The sequence below is a fragment of the Salvelinus namaycush genome, chromosome 22, assembly GCF_016432855.1.
Source record: "Salvelinus namaycush isolate Seneca chromosome 22, SaNama_1.0, whole genome shotgun sequence".
Taxonomy (NCBI): domain Eukaryota; kingdom Metazoa; phylum Chordata; class Actinopteri; order Salmoniformes; family Salmonidae; genus Salvelinus; species Salvelinus namaycush.
Window position 1 is genome coordinate 18,454,597 of NC_052328.1, and position 19,598 is coordinate 18,474,194.

General features: G+C 43.0%; 1 protein-coding gene across 1 annotated transcript in view; it reads right to left on the reverse strand.

The window, feature by feature from the left end:
• Positions 1-19,326, reverse strand: part of LOC120017429 — a 40,076-nt gene extending 20,750 nt beyond the window's left edge. The window contains exon 1 of the mRNA XM_038960175.1: positions 19,149-19,326. Within this exon, the coding sequence (XP_038816103.1) occupies positions 19,149-19,326 (178 nt within the window). The remainder of the gene's footprint in view (positions 1-19,148) is intronic.
• Between the last annotated feature and the right edge of the window lie 272 nt (positions 19,327-19,598).

Here is a 19,598-nt window from a genome sequence, read left to right on the forward strand (position 1 = left end):
GTTTCATGCTGGTTTTTGGAAAAATGAGCCAGAAATTCTAGTTTTTCTAGGTGGCTCCCATTTTGGCTGTAGTGTTTCCAAGTGGAAGAGAACGCATTCTTTGGTATTTTTCTCCGGTAAAGACAATAACGATTCTCCATCTTAAATGTTATTGTTTATTTATGTATTAGGGTACCTAAGGTTTGATTATAAACGTTGTTTGACTTGTTTGGAAAAGTTTTAGTAACGTTTGGGATTAATTTTGTATGCATTTTGATGGAGGGAAACTGGGTGGATTATTGACTGAAGCGCGCCAGCTAAACTGAGTTTAATTGGATATAAAGAAGGACATTATCGAACAAAAGGACCATTTGTGATGGATCTGGGACCTTTTGGAGTGCCAACAGAAGAAGATCATCAAAGGTAAGGCATTTATTATATCGCTATTTCTGACTTTCGTGGCACACCTGCCTGGTTGAAATATGTTTTTCATGCTTTTGTATGCGGGGCGCTGTCCTCAGATAATCGCATGTTGTGCATTCGCCGTAAAGCCTTTTTGAAATCTGACACAGCGGCTGGATTAACAAGAAGTTAAGCTTTATTTTGATGTATTACACTTGTGATTATATGAAAGTTAAATATTTATAATTCTGTAGTTTGAATTTCGTGCTCTGCAGTTTCACCGGATGTTGGCCAGGTGGGACGCTACTATCCCACCTGCCCATAAGAAGTTAACCTGTGGTGAGTTATTCACAATTTTCGATGAACAAATAAGGTTTTATATGTAAGATGGTTAAATAAAGAGCAAAGTTATTGATTATTATTATTTGTGCCCTGGTCCTATAAGAGCTCTTTGTCACTTCCCACGAGCTGGATTGTGATAAAAACTCATACTCATTCTTATGTTTAATAGATGTATCGTATAATGTGTGTGTGTGGCAGGCTTACAATGATGGCAAAAAACAACATTTGAGAGTGCGCTGACCCTGGTGCTAGAGGGGGTACGCATTTGGAGGTTGGGCTACGGGACTATAAACTGTTTGGGAACCACTGCACTAGAACATCAAAGCAGGAAACCAAAGGTGAGAAGAAGAACCAAGAACTCCCTTCATATAACATACTCATTTGAGTAAATACATTCCAATGAAGAAAGGCTGGTTTGCTCCACGTGGTGTGAAATGGAGAATACTCTGGAGTAGATATATAAATGTTTTCTTCCCGGGTCAAGTTGCGCGCACAATTCTGAATCAGAAACGGCTTAGTTAACATGGGAGTGGATACAGAATCCTCAGACTTCAAATGCAACTTGTGCAAGTTAACAAACACATAATCAGATATTATCATCTACAGCATCGCAGATGTCATCAGAGGATTGATTAGACAGGCACATAGAGACAGAGTAAGACACAGAGAGAGAGATGGGAGAGAGGGAGTTAGTGAAAGAGAGATTTATTTTTATTTTATTAGGATCCCCATTAGCTGATACCTGGGGGTACGACACATTATCTAAAAAGCCACTATCTGGCTCCAAGGACCAATGTCCTCTTCATGATATTCATGATATGTTCTACTTCACAATCACATGACGCATAGTATAGTTCCAACACATCATGGCATCATGCTCATGCGTCTTGTTGCAGACAATAATCATGGCAGTGTGTCAGCTCTATCCCTGGGATGGTGAAATGGCTCATGGCTTTATGGACAATGTAACAATGGGTATTTTGATGGTCTAAGGCAGTCATGGGGGCAATCATGGCAAGAAAATGAGTATCAATAAAAAAATGTATGTATGTGAGGCCATCTTAAGAACAGACATGATATGTAGCTGATGTATTCTGTTGAATAGAAAATTGTTGACAATATCACTGACTTGTTCCTTCACGTATTTTTGTCTTTTACAGGAACCAAAGGGTCGAGCCACACTGCAACCCAGTCAGGAAGTAATACCCTGGAGAATCTTGCTGTCTGTACATGGTTACTCATAGTGACAAAAGAGGAGATACACCACATAGGCTGGAGGGAGGCGATGCCAGATGCTGGTCTTATTCAGCCCCTGATGGTTCAACCTGTCACTCTCACACAGTCTAAGTGATGCCTTAAAGCCAACACAAAAGCAATCCTTTCTCCTCTTATCGATTGACCTGCCCAGTAGACAATGACTGCTACCTACCTCCAAACTCACAGAGCTAAAGCTTGTTATAGTGTTTTTTTCACATTGTTTGATGTAGAAGGCAAACACTTTAAACAAGAATGCCTTCTGCACAATAGCTTGGGTAGAGGAAGCATGGCATTGACTGTTGTATACCGGATCTAGGCATGACTCCTCAATGTGCATATTCTGAGCACTACTTCAAAAGTATCTGACTCGCTTGCAGTGACGTGAAAAACATGCCTATGTTATACTGTCTGCATACATTTTTTTAATATATATTTTTTTTATTTTACCCTTATTTTACCAGGTAATTTGACTGAGAACACATTCTCATCTACAGCAACGACCTGGGGAATAGTTACAGGGGAGAGGAGGGGGGATGAATGAGACATTGTAAACTGGGGATGATTAGGTGGCCATGATGGTATGAAGACCAGATTGGGAATTTAGCCAGGACACCGGGGTTAACACCCCTACTCTTACGAATGATACTACACTGGGTAATGCATTTTTTTCTATAAATATTTAACATACAGTATATACAAATGTTCCCTTTAATCTCAGTGTACAGGGGACCCATTTTGACTGGTCAGCGAGCGAAGCTGCATCGTTATGTTAAATAATAGAAGCGCCGGCACTGAGCTGACAGCACACAGCTGCAAGGCATTCTGGGATAGATGAGGTGCGTGGATACCTGTGAAAAGGTTACTGACGTGGTAACCAAGGGATACCGCTTATGCAGCACATCTGAAGGTTAATAAACTCTCTCGGCGTGTGTATATGTGTAATGTAGCGTGGACAAAGTGATATTCACTCAGGGAAGAAGGCATTGCTCTCGGATCAGGTGGAAGTGGTCTGATGGTTTAGTCGGCTTCAATTTAGCCAGCTAGCACAGTAGCTAACTGGCTAAACCAGCATAGCATTGATCCACTTAAGGAGATGGTACTTTATGAACCTCTAGGTTCAACACAATGACTTGGTCCCCTGCTACACACACAGTGCCAGGATACTTCACAGGCCCTGTTAGTCCTCCCAGGGACGCTAAACTGCAAATTGTCCAATAGAAACTCAGTGAATGCTCTCATGCAGTATTCTGAGACGTATAAACACTTTATTATCCTGGCTCTTCTTCAGGAGACCTTTATGATGCTAATGTGTTCAGAGGGTTATGTTTTCATAGGCTGCGTGTGAGATATTGCGGTTATTAAGTTTGGCTTGGTAATTGAGGCGGTTATTAATCTTGCGGCAAACAAAAACATTTTTTTTTTAGATGCACGCCAGCAAAGCCCCTACACAACACAACACTAAACAATCCATTAATTGCACTATAACGGCGACAAGCGGTGCCCACAAACTGTTAGGGCCTACATAAAGCTGTCTCAACAGCAGAGCTTTCCTTCAGCACCATGGAGTGAATCCTTACGACCGCTACACCTGGTTATCAGAGGAGCCTTGTCTGGCAGAAAAACAGTTTATTCAGCCTCATTTACATCCTTTTAAAAAACAACATAGCTGATATGGCTGACTTGCTTAAACAAATTTGGTTTATAATGACAATTGAGATGTACAAACTATGGCATAAGGGAACGATGAGCGTATAAGAGGCATTCGGTAATTTCGATTAAGACATTAATGAGCGAGCGACGACGGACGTAGTCAATATAACTATGTGTTCAGCACTTTTGAAATGTACAGCGGCAGAATGCAGAACATGGGTTGTTCTTACAGTATTTTCCCTGTACACGAAGTCAGAACCGTAGGATAAATAAAGGGGACATATAAGCAGACAATGAAAGCTCTTACAATACTAGATTATGACATTTCTCAAAAACAGGTTATAGGCTACATATACAGCATCACCAAGTCAGAACAGTAACGAAATTAAGAGGTGAAAACAGACCAAATTATAGGGTGAGGCACATGAGCTGCTAACAGCTTACTACACAACATACACTTAGTATTACTTTCTTAGCTACAGTATACATATCTCCCTTGCATATTACATAATTTATGCAGCAGCATACAATACATTTTTGGACTTGGCTTTTGATGTGCTCACAAAAACATGAAGGTGGTGTGACGGTTTGTCATCAAACTTTGTCATCAAAGTCTGGCATTTTCTGGATTGATGGTGGGAACTCTGGGGGGGAAAAACACAAGCCACTCCATTGAATAGCAGGCTACTGGTTGCTTTGCACTTCTTGCAGTTAGCCATTGATTCCCTCCAAACAATTCATTGTTGAATTTGCGATTTCCAACTTGTTGTGTAATCTTTATGTCCAATGGCCGATGAGCACAGATACGTTTTATCTATAATTTCTCTTCATTATTTCTCTTCATATGACAAGGATCAAAAAGGATTTGCCAGTAGATTGTTGACTTAAATCATGATGATGACTGCTAGCTAAGACTTTGAAAGTAAAATGTTGAAATCAGTCCAATCAAAGGTACTGTACATATAACGTGATTTGACGTAATTTTATCTGTGGCCAATGACCTTGAACCTTCTTGGAAGGGCACTTGTAATATAACTCTATGGCACAACCCAAAGGGCTAAAGATTTTGGATGTCTACACTTACTAAGGACATAGACTTTGCGATGACGTAGTGTCCCCATGAGTGACAGAACACTGAGCCAATCACGGTGCTATTTTTTGCTGGCTCTCTCTACCACCACAGAAAGCACTGAGCTAGGCTGAAACACCTGCATTTTGGAGCTGATTACTCAAGAAAACAAAAAAGAGACCATGTTTGTATGCGGATTTATTACCTCAATGATGTATATATTTGACATTGTTTGCAAACTGATATGTGACACATATTAATGCCAAAATAACATGCAAAACAGGCAAGCCCCCCCCAAAAAATATGGCTCTGCCCTTAATGATGGGTCACTACTGAGAGAATGAAGGGAGAGGGAACGAGGCAGAAAGAGTGGCAAAAAGAAAGAGGGAAAGAGAAAGACTGGAGGGGAGACAAAGAGAAAGAAAGAGAGAGGAGGAAAAAAAGAGTTGCCTAATGCCTTTACCTCGCTGTCATCCATGTAAATTGAGATGAATTGCCTCTGCACAGAGGACCTGGCAAAGGTTCAGTAACATTTAAAGGAATTCAATTGACAAGGGAAATACAACACGGTCTCCAATGAGCAGGGTACAAAGTGTGACTGTTCCTTTACATCGCTCCTTGGACACCCTTCTTTGAATTTCAAAGGAGAATTAACCTTCACTCACTCCTTCACCTACTGCTATTTTTTTTTTCTCTCTTTTTGCTCTGGTACTTTTAACTCTCTCTTTGAAAATCTCACTCACTCATTAGTAGCACACCTTCTCAGCACAGTGCTTAATCACCTTTAATCAGAGGAAACATTGTGACCGAGGGTAGAGGACTCTAACCTCCAGTCCCACTAACTCTCCCAGCCTGCCTCTCTGTGTGTCCTCCACCTCCCACAGACACACAATCACTCACCCATATCTGTCTCTCTTGTTCTCTGTGTCTCTTGCAGATGCACAAACACACGCGTGAGAAGAGCGAAAGGGGGAAAAAAGAGAGAGAGTAGAGGCTCTGTGGTGCTAGAGATTACTACTTGTTTGATTTTCATGGATTACAACATGAGTTAAAGAACCGTGTATCACATTAGTTATCTTACTTGGGAATCCGAAATGGTGTTATGATGTTATCAATTAGTATTAAAACAGCATAAAACAAAAAAAAACACTAACAGCAATTTGTCTCTTGTTATGTCAGTCACTGACAGCCACTCAACTACCCATGTCAGCTAACAATTTTTAGATTGGTAAATGAGTCTAGCCAGCTATCTAAACTTGTAGTAATCATACCGGCCGATCACGAAGGGCACGTGGCCAGGGGCCCTGACCTTCATGGGGCCCCCAGTGATTTAGTCACTCTCATTCAGATGCAGTTTAAGTAACATGGCATAAGTGAAAATGTGTAGAATTGCAGGAAATTAGCTTTAAAACTGAACAAATTTCTCCCCACCCCATGGCTCCCGAGTGGCACAGCGGTCGAAGGCACTGCATCTCAGTGCAAGAGGTGTCACTACAGTCCCTGGTTCGTATCAAGGCTGTGCCACATCTGGCTGTATCCGGGAGGTTATTTAATATTTTTTTTATTTATTTCACCTTTATTTTAACCAGGTAGGCCAGTTGAGAACAAGTTCTCATTTATAACTGCGACCTGGCCAAGATAAAGCAAAGCAGTGTGACAAAAACAACAACACAGTTACACATGGAATAAACAGATGTACAGGGGCTTGCAAAAGTATTCACCCTCCTTGGTATTTTTCCTATTTTGTTGCCTTACAACCTGGAATTAAAATGTATTTTTGGGGGGTTTGTATCATTTTATTTACACAACATGCCTACCACTTTGAAGATGCAAAATATTTTTTCTTGTGACACAAACAAGAAATAAGACAAAAAACAGAACTTGAAAGTGCATAACTATTCACCCGCGCAAAGTCAATACTTTGTAGAGCCACTTTTTGCAGCAATTACAGCTGCAAGTCTTTTGGGGTATGTCTCTATAAGCTTGGCACATCTAGCCACTGGGATTTTTGGATGGTGGATGGTGTTCTCGGGTGAAAAGAGGTGTTGGGTTTGCGCCAGACATAGCGTTTTCCTTGACGGTCAAAAAGCTACATTTTAGTCTCATCTGACCGGAGTACCTTCTTCCATATGTTTGGGGAGTCACCAAACATGTTTGCTTATTTTTTCTGGCCACTCTTCTGTAAAGCCCAGCTCTGTGGAGTGTACGACTTAAAGTGGTCCTATGGACAGATACTCCAATCTCCGCTATGGTGCTTTGCAGCTCCTTCAGGGTTATCTTTGGTCTCTTTGTTGCCTCTCTGATTAATGCCCCCCTTGCCTGGTCCGTGAGTTTTGGTTGGTGGCCTTCTCTTGGTAGGTTTGTTGTGGTGCCATATTCTTTCCATTTTTTAATAATGGATTTAATGGGGCTCCGTGGGATGTTCAAAGTTTCAGATATTTTTTTATGACCTGTACTTCTCCACAACTTTGTCCCTGACCTGCTTGGGGAGCTCCTTGGTCTTCATAGTGCCTCTTGCTTGGTAGTGCCCCTTGCTTAGTGGTGTTGCAGACTCTGGGGCATTTCAGAACAGGTGTATATATACTGAGATCATGTGAAACTTAGATTGCACACAGGTGGACTTTTTTTAAACAAATTATGTGACTTCTGAAGGTAATTGGTTGCACCAGATCTTATTTAGGGGCTTCATAGCAAAGATGGTGAATACATATGCACTTGTCCGTTTTTCATTTTTTGGAATTTTTCTAAACAAGTTATTTTTTTCACTTCACCAATTTGGACTACATTGTGTATGTCCATTACATGAAATAAAAATAAAAATCAATTTAAATTACAGGATGTAATGCAACAAAATAAGAAAATCGCCAAGGGGGTGAATACTTTTGCAAGGCACTGTACAGTCAATAACACAATAGAAAAATCTATATACAGTGTGTGCAAATGTAGTAAGATTAGGGAGGTAAGGCAATAAATAGGCCATATTGGCGAAATAATTACAATTTAGCATTAGCACTGGAGTGATATATGTGCAGATGATGATGTGCAAGTAGAGATACTGGATTGCAAAAGAGCAAAACAAATAACAATATGGAGATGAGGTAGTTGGGTGGGCTATTTACAGATGGGCTGTGTACAGGTGCAGTGATTGGTAAGCTGCTCTGACAGCTAATGCTTAAAGTTAGTGAGGGAAATACAAGTCTCCAGCTTCAGTGATTTTTGCAATTCGTTCCAGTCATTGGCAGCAGAGAACTAGAAGTAAGAACCAAAGCAGGTGTTGGCTCTGGGGATGACCAGTGAAATATACGTGCTGGAGCGCATGCAACAGGTGGGTGTTGCTATGGTGACCAGTGAGCAGAGATGAGGCGGGGCTTTACCTTATAGATGACCTGGAGCCAGTGGGTTCGGCGACGAATATGTAGCGAGGGCCAGCCATCGAGAGCATACAGGTCGCAGTGGTGGGTAGTATGCGGGGCTTTGGTGACAAAACAGAGGGCACTGTGATAGACAGCATCCAATTTGCTGAGTAGAGTGTTGGAGGCTATTTTGTAAATGACATCGCCGAAGTCAAGGATCGGTAGGATAGTCAGTTTTACGAGGGTATGTTTGGCAGCAGGAGTGAAGGAGGCTTTGTTGCGAAATAGAAAGCCGATTCTAGATTTCATTTTGGATTGGAGATACTTAACGTGAGTCTGGAAGGAGAGTTTACAGTCTAACCAGACACCTAGAATATGTGGACAACTACAAATACCTAAGTCAGAACCGTCCAGAGTAGTGATGCTAGTCGAGCTGACGGGTGCGGGCAGCGATTGGTTGAAGAGCATGCATTTAGTTTCACTAGCATATTAAGAGCAGTTGGAAGCCACAGAAGGAGTGTTGTATGGCATTGAAGCTTGTCTGGAGGTTTGTTAGCACAGTGTCCAAAGAAGGGCCAGAAGTATACAGAATGGTGTCGTCTGTGTAGAGGTAGATCAGAGAATCACCAGCAGCAAGAGTGAAATCATTGATATACACAGAGAAAAGAGTCGGCCCGGGAATTGAACCCTGTGGCACCCCCATAGAGACTGCCAGAGGTCCGGACAATTCCTATAAAAATTTTACTTTGATGAAATCACACATTCAATATACCAAATTAAAGCTACACTTGTTGTGAATCCAGCCAATGTGTCAGATTTCAAAAAAGCTTTACGGCGAAAGCAAACGATAGTATTATCTGAGGATAGAAACCAAGCAAACAAACACAGACCATCATATTTCAACCCTCCAGGCACGACACAAAACGCAGAAATAAAGATATAATTCATGCTTTACCTTTAACGAGCTTCTTCTGTTGGCACACCAATATGTCCCATAAACATCACAAATGGTACTTATGTTCGATTAATTCCGTCGATATATATCCAAAATGTCCATTTATTTGGCGCGTTTGATCCAGAAAAACACCGGTTCCAACTCGCGCAACATGACTACAAAATTACCTGTAAGCTTTGTCCAAACATTTCAAACTACTTTTGTAATACAACTTTAGGTATTTATTAACGTAAATAATCGATAAAATTGAAGACGGGATATACTGGAAAACAAAGTGTAGCTAACTTTCAGGTCACCCGCCTCTAACAAAGAGTACACTTCCCTCTACCCTCATTCTGAACAGTGTTACTTCTTCATTTCTCAAAGGAAAAACCTCAACCAATTTCTAAAGACTGTTGATATCCAGTGGAAGCGATATGAACTGCAAGAAGGTCCCTTAGAAATCTGGATTCCCAATGAAGACTTTAGACTTTAGAAAGGCAGGGCAGGATGGATATAGGTCTGTAACAGTTTGGGTCTAGAGTGTCACCCCCTTTGAAGAGGGGGATGACTGCAGCAGCTTTCCAATCTTTAGGGATCTCAGACGATACGAGAGGTTGAACAGGTTAGGGATAGGGGTTGCAACAATTGCAGTGGAAATGTTTAGAGCGGGTCCAGATTGTCTAGCCCAGCTGATTTGTAGGGGTCCAGATTTTTAAGGAGAAGCGGGGGGGGGGGGGGGGGGGGGGGCAAGTTGCTTATTGAAATTCTCGAGTTTCGTAGATTTATCGGTGGTGACAGTGTTTCCTAACCTCAGTGCAGTGGGCAGCTGGGAGGAGGTGCCCTTATTCTCCATGGATATTGGTTACTGACTTCCCTGAAAAGTTGCATATCGCAGGGGCTCTTCAATGCTAATGCAGTACGTCACAGGATGTTTTTGTGCTGGTCAAGGGCAGTCAAGTCTGGCGTGAACCAAGGGCTGTATCTGTTCTTAGTTCTACATTTTTGAATGGGGCATGCTTATTTAAGATTAGGAGGAACGCACTTTTTAAAGAACAACCAGGCATCCTCTACTGACGGGATGAGGTCAATATCCTTCCAGGATACCCGGGCCAGGTCGATTAGAAAGGCCTGCTCGCTGAAGTGTTTTAGGGAGCGTTGGACAGTGATGAGGGGTGGTTGTTTGACCGTGGACCCATTACGGACGCAGGCAATGAGGCAATGATCTCTGAGATCCTGGTTGGTCGAAGATAGCAGAGGTGTATTTAGAGGGCAAGTTGGTCAGGATGATATCTATGAGGGTGCCCATGTTTACGAATTTAGGGTTGTACCTGGTAGGTTCCTTGATAATTTATGTGAGATTGAGGGCATCTAGCTTAGTTTGTAGGATGGCCGGGATGTTAAGCATCTCCCAGTTTAGGTCACCTAACAGTACAAACTCTGAAGGTAGCTGGGGGAGAATCAATTCACATATGGTGTCCAGGGCACAGCTGGGGGCTGAGGGGGGTCTATAACAAGCGGCAACAGTGAGAGACTTATTATCTGAAAGGTGGATTTTTAAAAGTAGAAGCTCAAACTGTTTGGGCACATATCTGGATTGTATGACAGCACTCTGCAGGCGATTGCAACTCCGCCCCCTTTGGCAGTTCTATCTTGATAGAAAATGTTGTAGTTGGGGATGGAAATTTCAGAATTTTTGGTGGCCTTACTACGCCAGGATTCAGACACGCCTAGGACATCAGGGTTGGCGGAGTGTGCTAAAGCAGTAAATAAAACAAACTTAGGGAGGAGGCTTCTGATGTTAACATGCATGAAACCAAGGCTTTTTCAGTTACATTAGTCAACAAATGAGAGCGCTTAGGGAATAGGTGTAGTACTGGGGGCTACAGGGCCTGGGATAACCTCTACATCACCAGAGGAACAGAGGAGGAGTAGGATAAGGGTACGGCTAAAGGCTATAAGAACTGGTTGTCTAGTGCGTTGGGAACAGAGAATAAAAGGAGCAGATTTCTGGGTGTGGTCGAATAGATTCAGGGCATAATATCTCAACAAGGTTATGGTAGGATGTGAGTACAGTGGAGGTAAACCTAGGCGTTGAGTGACGATGAGAAGGGTTGCATCTCTAGAGGCACCAGTTAAGCCAGGTGAGGTCTCCGCATGTGTGGGAGGTGGGACAAAAGAGCTATCAAAGGCATGTTGAGCGGGACTGGGGGCTCTACAGTGAAATAAAACAATAAGAACTAAACGAAACAGCAGTAGACAAGGCATATTGATATTAGAGAGAGGCATAAAGCAATCACAGGTGTTGATCGGGAGAGCTAAGACAACAACGGTGTAATTGGCGATGAATGGGCAGAGATGGTCAGTTAGGTACACACAGGACCTGAATTCGAGGCTGGGGCCGACATATAAACAAAAAGAGGTACCGTGTTAGTGAACAGTCCAGCAGGCATCAGCTGTGTAGCCAAGTGATCATAGGTTCCAATCAGCAGCAATAGGTTAGTCAGGAAGTCGTTCGGTAGTCCCTACTACTCTAGGCGAGCTGGAGACACAGCATTCAGAAAGCTAGCGGGCCGGGGTTAGCAGATGGGTCTTCGGCAACATCGCAACGGAAAAGCCTGTTGAAACCACATCGGACGATTACGTCGGCAGACCAGTCGTGACGGTGGGGCTCCGTGTCGACAAGAAAGGGTCCAGGCCAATTGGCAAAAGAGGTTTTGTAGCCCAAGAATTAGCTGGTATACCTCGTCGGCTAGCCGGGAGATGGGCCTAGCTCGAGGCTAGCTCAAGGCTAACTGGTGCTTGGGCGGTGCACAATTGGCCCAGCGTTGACCGGGTTTGGCCGGGGTAGGCTGTCATTGTAAATATTATTTTTATTAACTGACTTACCAAGTTAAATAAAGGTTAAAAAGAAATTACAAAAAAAGATAGAATTGCAGGAAATTTGCTGTAGAACTGACAAAAATTCTCTCCACATAATGGCAAAATGGGTAGAATTGCATGAATGTGTTATAAAAATGTATCTCCACCCCATGACAAAATGTGTAGAATTGCAGGAAATTCAAGAAAAAGTATGTGAACCCTTTGGAAATACCTGGATTTCTGCAAAAATTGGTCATAAAATGTTGTCTGAGCTTCATCTAGGTCACAACAATAGACAAACACAGTCTGCTTAAACTAAGAACACACAAACAATTATACGTTTTCATGTCTTTATTGAACACACCGTGTAAACATTCACAGTGCAGGGTCGAAAAAGTATGTGAACCCTTGGATTTAATAACTGGTTGACCCTCCTTTGGCAGCAATAACCTCTGTAGTTGCGGATCAGACCTTCACAATGGTCAGGAGGAATTTTGGACCATTCCTCTTTACAAAACTGTTTCAGTTAAGCAATAATCTTAGAATGTCTGGTGTGAATTGCTCTCTTGAGGTCATTCAACAGCATCTGAATCGGGTTGAGGTCAGGACTCTGACTGGGCCACTAGAAGGCGTACAGTATTTTCTGTAAGTCTTTAGCTGACACTAGGATTTTTCTTAACCTCATTAAGCATTCTGTGCTGTGCTCTTGCAGTCATCTTTGCAGGACAGCCACTCCTAGGGAGAGTAGCAACAGTGCTGAACTTTCTACATTTATAGACAATTTGTCTTAGTGTGGACTGTTGAACATCAAGGCTTTTAGAGATACTTTTGTAACCCTTTCTTTATGCAAATCAACAATTCTTAATCTTAGGTATTCTGATCTCTTTTGTTCGAGACATGGTTCACATCAGGCAATGCTTCTTGTGAATAGCAAACTCAAATTTTGTGAGTGTTTTTTATAGGGCAAGGCAGCTCTAACCAACATCTCCAATCGCATCTCATTGATTGTACTCCAAGTTAGCTGACTCCTGACTCCAATTAGCTTTTGGAGAAGTCATTAGCCTAGGGGTTCACATACTTTTTCAACCAACACTGTGAATGTTTAAATGATGTATTCAATATAGACAAGAAAAATACAATCATTTGTGTGTTATTAGTTTAAGCACACTATGTTTGTCTATTGTTGTGGCTGAGATGAAGATCAGATCAAATTTGATGACCAATTTATGCAGAAATCCAGATAATTCCAAAGAGTTCACATACTTTTTCTTGCCACTGTATGTACAGTACATAGCTACCGCAACTACCTTGTACCCCTGCACATTGACTCTGTACTGGTACCCAGTGTATATAGCCATGTTATTTTTACTCGTTATTGTTATTAGTATTCCTTGTGTCCCTTTTATTTTTATCTTAAACTATTCATTATTGGATAATGACCCGTAAGTAAGCATTTCACTGTTATTCTACACCTGTTGTTTACAAAGCATGTGACAAATAATATTTGATTGATTGATCTGAGACAGCTTTGATGTTTTAATGTGTGAAGTTCATTTTAAAGGGTGTTTTACAGCGAGCAGCAGATGCTCACATAATGTTGCACATTGCAGCAGCGTGGATGCACTCTATGGTCCACATGAGGGAACAGAAAAAACATTAACAGTTAACCCAGCACATACAGGCCCAGGGATGCGGTGTGTGTGTGTGTGTGTGTGTGTGTGTGTGTGTGTGTGTGTGTGTGTGTGTGTGTGTGTGTGTGTGTGTGTGTGTGTGTGTGTGTGTGTGTGTGTGTGTGTGTGTGTGTGTGTGTGTGTGTGTGTGTGTGTGTGTGTGGGAAACCAAAAAGGTGGAGCTCATAATTGGCTGAAATAGGAAAAGTAATATCACATGACTATCAATCCTTTTTCATTTTTACCCCGAGAAAAGTCCCGCTACCAAAGACTGCAGGCCCCTCCTCTCCTTCTCCGTGGCCGACGTAAGACATGTAAACGTGTTAAGGCTGCTGGCCCAGACGGCATCCCTAGCCGCGTCCTCAGAGCAGGTGCAGACCAGCTGGCTGGGGTGTTTACGGACATATTCCATCTCTCCCTATCCCAGTCTGCTGTCCCCACATGCTTCAAGATGGCCACCATTGTTCCTGTACCCAAGAAGGCAAAGATAACTGAACTAAATGACAATCGCCCCGTAGCACTCACTTCCGTCATCATGAAGTGCTTTGAGAGACTAGTCTAGGATCTTACCTGCCAGCCTACACCCACTTCAATTTGCATACCGCCCCAATAGGTCCACAGACGATGCAATCGCCATCCCACTGCACACTGCCCTATCCCATCTGAACAAGAGGAATACCTATGTAAGAATGCTGTTCATTGACTACAGCTCAGCATTCAACACCATAGTACCCTCCAAGCTCATCATTAAGCTTGAGGCCCTTGGTCTCAACCCCGCCCTGTGCAATTGGGTCCTGGACTTTCTGATGGGCCGCCCCCAGGCGGTGAAGGTAGGAAACAACATCTCCACTTCGCTGATCCTCAACACTGGAGCCCCACAAGTGTGCATGCTCAGCCCCCTCCTGTACTCCCTGTTCACCCATGACTGTGTGGCCATGCTCCAACTCAATCATCAAGTTTGCAGATGACACAACAGTAGTGGGCTTGATTACCAACAACGATGAGACAGCCTACATGGAGGAGGTGAGGGCACTCGGAATCTGGTGTCAGGAAAACAACCTCTTACTCAACGTCAACAAAACAAAGGAGATGATCATGGACTTCAGGAAACAGCAGAGGAAACACCCCCCTATCCACATTGATGGGACAGTAGTGGAGAAGGTGGAAAGTTTTAAGTTCCTCGACATACACATCACAGACAAACTGAAATGGTCCACCCACACAGACAGTGTGGTGAAGAAAGTTCAACAGCGCCTCTTCAACCTCAGAAAGCTGAAGAAATTTGGCTTGTCCCCTAAAACCATCACAAACTTTTACAGATGCACAATTGAGAGCATCCTGTTGGGCTGTATCACCGCCTGGTATGGCAACTGCACCGCCCACAACCGCAAGGCTTTCCAGAGGGTAGTGAGGTCTGCACAACTTATCACCGGGGGCAAACTACCTGCCCTCCAGGACACCTACAGCATCCGATGTCACAGAAAGGCCAAAAGGATAATCAAGGACAACAACCACCCGTAGCCACTGCCTGTTCACCCCGCTATCATCCAGAAGGCGAGGTCAGTACAGGTGCATCAGAGCTGGGACTAAGAGACTGAAAAACAGCTTCTATCTCAAGGCCATCAGACTGATAAACAGCCATCACTAACACAGAGAGGCTGCTGCCTACATACAGACTCGAAATCATTGGCCACTTTAATAAATGGATCACTAGTCACTTTAATAATGCCACTTTAGTAATGTTTACATATCTTACATTACTCATCTCATATGTGTATACTGTATTTTATATAATTTAATGCATCTTGCCTATACCGCTCGGTCATTGCTCATCCATATTTTTATGTGCCCATATTATTCCATCCCTTTAGATTTGTGTGTATAAGATAGTTGTTGTGGAATTGTTAGATTACTTGTTAGATATTACTGCACTGTCAGAACTAGAAGCACAAGCATTTTGCTACACTCGCATTAACATCTGCTAACCATGTGCATGTGACCAATAAAATTGGATTTGATTTGATCTAATGCCAGATACAGATAGATCACTCACCTGTAGGAGTGAGAAATGCCCATATAAAATGAATTGATATACAGCACATAATGGTGCCTTGATATTCTGTTCACCTTGAGTCAATTACATTCTATTACCTTGGCCATGCTTGGCTAGTCCGCTGTCTACCTCTCTCTTCTCTTTAGTAGCACGTTTAGGCTATGCAGTGTTTCACTGCCCAATTAAAGGTGATTGATAAGCCAGTGATTAACATACAAACTACAGAGTGGGTTAATTGGAGCAGTGAGCACACCCTGGTTATGATGCTGCCCCTAATCAGCTCTGTAGAGCACAGGGAGAGGGGAGTCCGCATCAATTTTCATAATGGTATTGAATTAAATGGGGGTATGGGAGGTGTGTGCGGGGCTGTCTATAGTCAAGGGAGACGGAAGTGAGGAATGACTCTAAATGTGAAATATTTTGTATATATCAAATATGCAGTGCATTCGTAAAGTATTTAGACCCCTTGACTTTTTCCACATTCATCAATCTACACACAATACCCCATAATGACAAAACAAAAACAGGTTTTTGAAATTTTAGCAAATGTATTAAAATATATATAAATATCACATTTTTATAAGTATTCAGACTCTTTACTCAGTACTTTGTTGAAGCACCTTTGGCAGTGATTACAGCCTCAAGACTTCTTGGGTATGACACTATAAGCTTGGCACACCTGTATTTGGGGAATTTCTCACATTCTTCTCTGCAGATACTCTCAAGCTCTGTCAGGTTGGATGGGGAGCATCGCTGCTCAGCCATTTTCAGGTCTCTCCAGAGATGTTCGATTGGGTTCAAATCTGGGCTCTGGTTGGGCCCCTCAAGGACTCAGAGACTTGTCCCGAAGCCACTCCTGCATTGTCTTGGCTGTGTGCTTAGGGTCGTTGTCCTGTTGGAAGGTGAACCTTCGCCTCAGTCTGAGGTCCTGAGCGCTCTTGAGCAGGTTTTCATCAAGGATCACTCTGTACTTTGATCCGTTCATCTTTCCCTCGATCCTGACTAGTCTGCCAGTCCCTGCCACTGAAAAACATCTCCCCACCATGATGCTGCCACCACCATGCTTCACCGTAGGGATGGTGCCAGGTTTCCTCCAGACATGACGCTTGGCATTCAGGCCAAAGAGTTCAATCTTGGTTTCATCAGACCAGAGAATCTTGTTTCTCATGGTATGAGAGTCCTTTAGGTGCCTTTTGGCAAACTCCAAGTGGGCTGTCATGTGCTTTTTACTGAGGAGTGGCTTCCGTCTGGCCACTCTACCATAAAGGCCTGATTGGTGGAGTGCTGCAGAGATGGTTGTTCTTCTGGAAGGTTCTCGCATCTCCACAGTGGACAATAAGGTTCTTGGTTACCTCTCGGACCAAGGCTCTTCTTCCATGATTGCTCTTCTTGGTTCAAAACTTCTTCCATTTAAGAATGATGGAGGCCACAGTTTTCTTGGGGACCTTCAATGCTGCATAATTCTTTTGGTATCTTTCCCCAGATCTGTGCCTCAACACAATCCAGTCTTGGAGCTCTACGGACAATTCCTTCAACCTCATGGCTTGGTTTTTGCTCTGACATGCACTGGCAACTGTGAGACCTTACATAGACAGGTGTGTGTCTTTCCAAGTAATGTCCAATCATTTGAATTTACCACAGGTGGACTCCAAACAAGTTGTAGAATCATCTCAAGGATAATCAATGGAAACAGGATGCACCTGAGCTCAATTTCGAGTCTCATAGCAAAGGGTCTGAATACTTACGTAAATAGTTTTTTTTATACATTTGAAAACATTTCTAAAAATGTGTAAACATTTCGCTTTGTCATTATGTCGTGTTGTGTGTAGATTGATGAGGGAAAACTATTATTTAATCCATTTTAGAATAAGGCTGCAACGTTACAAAATGTGGAAAAAGGGAAGGGGTCTGATTACTTTCGGGATGCAATGTATTCAGAGTTGGGAGTAGTGAACTAAACTAATTCCCGCTCCAGAGGCATTATGAAAGTGGGTCGAGCCAGAAGTGGAGCGGGGTCCACGTCCCTCACCAGAACCGCCACCGCGGAGTAATGCCCACCCAGACCCTCCCCTATAGGTTCAAGTTTTGCGGCCACTTTTGTTTGTGGGTGGTTGTTTTCTGTGTCTGTGTTTTCACCATACAGAACTGTTTCGATTTTCATTTCTTTCATTCACTTTGTTATTTTGTATTTTTCGTGTTCTGATATAATAAATTATCATGGACACTTACAACGCTGCATTTTGTTCCGATCCTTCCTACTCCTTATCCGATGAAGACGAAGGTCGTTACAATGTGTATATATACGTATATATATATACGGTATGTATGTATTTATGGGGGCAGTAAGCAAGAATTTCCTTAAATGTTTTTCGGCATCAGACCTGCCTAATTCTCACTTGAAACATTTTTGGTGTTTAATTGGCAAAATTACACATTATGTTAACATCTGACTCTAGAATGATCTGTTCATGCAACTTGTAGTCTATGACATTTCAGATTTAGATATGAAGGGATAGTTCGGGATTTTTATGTATCTGCGCTCAGTATGAAGAGGTAGATTCGCGAGCCAATGCTAACTAGTGCAATGACTGGAAGTCTAAAGGAACAGCTTGCCAAAATCCTAAACTATCCCTTTAAGAGCAGCTTTAGTGTATCTTAACTTCTTCCAGTGTGAAGTAATTGGTAGCCTGATAAACTATATTTTCAGAGTAGCTTCCCTAACACTGTTATATTTGCCACTAAGGAAGGTATATACGTACTGTCCATGCACACATGACTAAGTCGCTTTGGATAAAAGCACAGTGTATATAAGTCCAATGGCTTTGACCAAGTGCTGGTGATCAATGCCCAGCTAAAGAAAAGAAAGAGTCAGCACACTGTGATCTATAATCCCCTCACTGAGTCTTTATTGGAATAATTCTAGAGGTTGATTTGGAATTGGACGTTCTTCTGCTAGTGAAAAGTCTGCCTGTAACTCCCATTGGAATAGGGTAGGAGTCTCTAATGATTGCTAACCTAGAGAACTAGGGTAAGAATTGCTGACACAGGTGTTGGAGTCAGGTCGGTTAAGAGAGAGCTATCTGTCTGTCTGTACAGGCTAGGTCCTGTATGTAATGTTCAGACCTTCTACATGCCACACCTGTCTACCCCCGGAGTGCTGGCCACCCCCAGTGGAGCCTGGTGGCCAACAAGACAGGTTGCACAGTTCTTGACCAGAGCTTTGATTTCCTGGTCGATGCCCGGCCACCACACCAGGTCTTGGCATCTTTGTTTGATTCCTCAGTGGCCCTTGTGCGTCGTCGACAAAACATGCATATGAATGTACTCGGGTCCACAGTGTAAAGTCTGAGTGCCACACAAAACCCATTCCAGCAGGAGAGCTCCTCCTTGACCCTGGAGAACGCAGGCAGTTCCCAAGGCACTTTACAAGGCCAGCCATTCCTCAGTGGTCTGTGGCCTGTGCCTGACATTGACAGCAGGGCGGTGAGTGCCTGATGGTCAGTCCACAGGGTCAAGGCACGGCCATACAGGTATAGATGCCATCGCTCAGATGACCAGACGCAGGCTAGCACCTCACGCTTGCCCACAGAATACCTTTGTTCAGTGGGGTTGAGGGCCTGGGAGGAAAAGGCGATGGGTTTTCCATCGCAGGTGACGAGGGAGGGCTGGCGATATCGAAGTGGGCTAACACTGAGCTGCAAGTTGAGGAGCTGCAACTTCAGGAGGCGCACAGCCTTATTGCCTTCAAGCTGCATACTGGACCCTATTCCAACTAAACTACTGAAAGAACTGCTTCCTGTGCTTGGCCCTCCTATGTTGAACATAATAAACAGCTCCCTATCCACCAGATGTGTACCAAACTCACTAAAAGTGGCAGTAATAAAGCCTCTCTTGAAAAAGCCAAACCTTGATCCAGAAAATATAAAAAAGCTATCGGCCTATATCGAATTTCCCATTCCTCTCAAAAATGTTAGAAAAAGCTGTTGCGCAGCAACTCACTGCCTTCCTGAAGACAAACAACGTATTC